The sequence below is a fragment of the Calypte anna genome, chromosome 18 (assembly GCF_003957555.1).
Source record: "Calypte anna isolate BGI_N300 chromosome 18, bCalAnn1_v1.p, whole genome shotgun sequence".
Taxonomy (NCBI): Eukaryota; Metazoa; Chordata; class Aves; order Apodiformes; family Trochilidae; genus Calypte; species Calypte anna.
Window position 1 is genome coordinate 1,062,501 of NC_044263.1, and position 3,823 is coordinate 1,066,323.

Here is a 3,823-nt window from a genome sequence, read left to right on the forward strand (position 1 = left end):
CCCAGCAGTGCCTGGTTTGGCACTCACCAACACCACAACACCCCCTTGGGGTCCCCACACCAATACCTCCTTTAGGGTCCCCACACCAACACCTCCCTGGGGTCCCCATGCCACCACCTCTCCTTTGGATTCCCCACACCACCACCCCCTTGAGGTGCCCTCGCCACCTCCTCCTTTGGGGTCCCCACGCCACCACCTCTCCTTAGGGTTTCCCACACCAACACCCCCTTGGGATCCCCCACACCAACACCTCTCCTTGGGATCCCCATGCCGACACCCAACCTTGGGGTTCCCCACACCAACACCCCCTTGGGGTCCCCTCACCAACACCCTCCCTCGGGATCCCCCCCCAGCCCAACACCTACCCAGGAAGGAAGGCTGGAACAGAGCTTCAGGACACCGGAACCTCTCGTTGCCGATGGTGATGACCTGTCCATCAGGCAGCTCGTAGCTCTTCTCCAGGGAGGAGGAGGAGGCAGCAGTGGCCATTTCCTGCTCGAAGTCCAAGGCGACGTAGCAGAGCTTCTCTTTGATGTCCCGGACGATTTCCCTTTCGGCTGTGGTGGTGAAGCTGTAGCCTCTCTCTGTCAGGATCTTCATGAGGTAGTCTGTCAGGTCACGGCCAGCCAAGTCCAGGCGCAGGATGGCGTGGGGCAGAGCATACCCCTCGTAGATGGGGACAGTGTGGGTGACACCATCCCCAGAGTCCATAACAATCCCAGTGGTACGACCAGAGGCATACAGGGACAGCACAGCCTGGATGGCCACGTACATGGCAGGGGTGTTGAAGGTCTCAAACATAATCTAGAATGAAGAGATTAAAAAAAAAAAAGAAAGAAAACCAATTAGCAGGCAGTAATGAGCTCGGTTGCTCACATCCAGGTTAGAACACACATGCTGACATGCAAAAAAAAACAAAAAAAACACCGGTGTGTGAAGGAAAAAGCAAAGAACGCAGGCAGAAACACAAATGAAAGAAACCTGAGGCGTCAGGGGAGAAATGCCAGGAGTACAGAACCCTGAAAATGTCGGAAGAAAAAAAATAAAATGAATAAACTCAGGTTTAAGATGTCGTAACAAAAGGAAGTTCTGTGATCAGGTGAGTGAGGGGCAGTGGGGAGCCCAAGTACCTGCGTCATCTTCTCTCTGTTGGCCTTGGGGTTGAGGGGAGCCTCTGTCAGCAGCACGGGGTGCTCCTCGGGAGCCACCCGCAGCTCGTTGTAGAAAGTGTGGTGCCAGATTTTCTCCATGTCATCCCAGTTGGTGACGATGCCGTGCTCGATGGGGTACTTCAGGGTGAGGATCCCTCTCTTGCTCTGGGCCTCATCCCCCACGTAGCTGTCCTTCTGCCCCATGCCCACCATCACGCCCTGGGGAACCGAAAGGTTGAGTCAGCGCACGCCCGCGGCAGCACCGCCCCGGACCGCCCCTCCCTCCTTTCTTTCTCTCTCCCTCCCGCCTACCTGGTGCCGGGGGCGACCCACGATGGAGGGAAACACGGCGCGGGGGGCGTCATCCCCGGCGAACCCGGCCTTACACATGCCGGAACCATTGTCGATAACGAGAGCGGCGATCTCCTCTTCCATGGCGGAGGTTCTGCGGGAACAGAGGGGGGCGGTCAGTGAAGCCAACACCTCTGCCCGCACAGGGACTGACCCTGCCCCGCATCAGCCGCACCGCGCCCGCGGGTCCCGCCGCAAACCCCCCCCCCCAACACCACCGGTCCCGCCGTTTGAATCTCCCGCGCCCTGACGTCACCGCTGCCTCAGCCAATCACAGCGCGCCCCACCTCACGCCCCGCGCGACCGGGCAAGACCCTTCCACCGGCCCCGAGGGGGAAGGGAAATATGGGGGGGGGGGGGGCACGGCTGAAACCCCCTCCCCGCTGACCAGCACCGAACCCACCACCCACCACCCGCATGAGAAAAAGGCGTCGGGGGCCCCGCCCCGTGACGGCGGGGCCTGTGTGCGGTACCTGTGCGGGGGAAGCTGCTCTGGGCGCTGGGGAGACGGTGCCGCCTGATCCGCTGCCGCCGGCTGAGTGAGGCCGTACGACTGCCAGCCCCGCGCTTTTATACCCAGGGGGCAGCGGCCCCGCCCCCCCAGCCGAGAACATCGCCATATATGGAGATCTTTCAGAAACAAGCGTCCTCATTGGTTGGCGCCGACCCGGCCACGTGGGGCGGCTGCCGGGCTGCCCCCGCCCAGCGGCACCCCGGAACCTGCATGGGGTGAGGGGGGGGGGGGCGACCCCCGGCCCTGGCGGGGACCCCCGGCACCCCTCGCCCAGCACCGACACCCCCCGACACCGGCACCCCCCGGGCACCGGCACCACCCCCACCTCCCCTCCGGTAGCGCCGGGCACGGCCGGGCCTGGCCCCGCACCCCGAAGGTGGCACCACGGCCCCCCCCCCAGCACCCCACCGGCAACACGTGCACCCCACCCACCCATGTGTACCCCACGAGTGGTACATGCACCCCACCCGCGGCTCCCGGCACCCCTGGGCAGCACCTGCAGCCCACCCTCCCATGTGCACCCTACTGACGGCACCCAGCAACCCCATGCAGCACCGGGGACCCCCACCCGCAGCTCTGGCACCTCCGTCGTGACCCACGACCCACGGGTGCCCACCACCCCACTGACAGCACCGCCCAGCCCCTCAGGCAGTGCTGGGGACCCCACCTCATCCCTGGCTGCACCCCCGGACTCTGGCAGCTGCCTCCCCAGGAGACCCTCCACGCATCCCCTTAGGTAACAGCAGGTATCCTATGGGCTACACCTATGTGCATGCACCCCGTGGCTATAGGCACCCCCAAACCCAGCACCCTCAGCAGGCCAGGCCTCCAGTGCAGCACGGTGCACCCTGCAGGTAGCACTGAGCACCCCAAAAAATCTCTGCCTCAGCTCCAGCACGACCATGCACCCCATGATGGTGACAGAGCACCTCCTGAGGATGATGGTGGTGCACCCCACTGATGGCATGGGCACCCCACCCACAGCACTCAGCACCCCCCTGTAACACCTGGCACCCCCTCAGGCAGCACCTGCACCCTACAGGCAGCACCAGGCCCCCCACAGCACCGGGCACCCTTGGGTGCCTCCTGCCTAACAGTGCTGAGCTCCCCAAATGGCTCTGACTCCCCACGGGTGGTCCCCCAGTGGGCACCCTGAGCATCTCACCAGGGAGGGCCCCACCTCCCTGGCACCCAACAGCCTGGTGCCCTCCTTGTGGCTGAGCCACCTTGGGGACACGGGCTGGGCCATGGCTCACACCCACACACTGTGCCAGAGCCCGCTGTGCTGAGCCAGGTAGCCACATGCCAGGCCAGGTAGCCACACACCACATCAGAGCCCACGCCAGCAGCCCACTGTCCCCCAGCCCCCCACAGCAGGTGTTTGTGGGGTGGGGGCAGCTGCCAGCCCTCCCATCACCCATGTCTGTGCCTGTGAAGCTCCGTGTCCCCCGTGGGGTCCCCAGCACCCTCTGGTAGGTTCAGGCCTTCCCGGTACCCCCAGTGCCACGAGTGGGTCAGCCTGATGGGTGGCAGCAGACTGGGGGTTCGAGGTGCAGGGAAGGGGGTGGTGGGGCTGGCAGAGGGACAGGGGGTCCCACATGTCACCCCACCCTGAGGGGTCTGACATCCCCATGCCAGCACAGGGGGCCCGGGCTGACCCAGGAGGCACACGAAGGGTTGGGGCTGGGGGCCGGGTGGGCACCGGTGACTCGGGGAGAGGGGGGGTGTGGAGGGGAGCTGTAGAGGTGACAGCACAGGTGACAGCACAGGTGACGGCCAGGTGACACCGTCCCAGGGTGCAGGGACC

The 3,823-nt window shown here is 64.6% G+C and overlaps 1 protein-coding gene across 1 annotated transcript in view; it reads right to left on the minus strand.

Moving 5' to 3' along the window:
- Positions 1 to 2,054, minus strand: part of ACTG1 (actin gamma 1) — a 2,914-nt gene extending 860 nt beyond the window's left edge. The window contains exons 1-4 of the mRNA XM_030461988.1: positions 1,976 to 2,054; positions 1,464 to 1,596; positions 1,131 to 1,370; positions 366 to 804 (exon numbers count right to left, since the gene is read on the minus strand). Of these exons, the coding sequence (XP_030317848.1) occupies positions 366 to 804; positions 1,131 to 1,370; positions 1,464 to 1,586 (802 nt within the window). The 5' untranslated portion in view covers positions 1,587 to 1,596; positions 1,976 to 2,054. The remainder of the gene's footprint in view (positions 1 to 365; positions 805 to 1,130; positions 1,371 to 1,463; positions 1,597 to 1,975) is intronic.
- Positions 2,055 to 3,823: the final 1,769 nt, after the last annotated feature.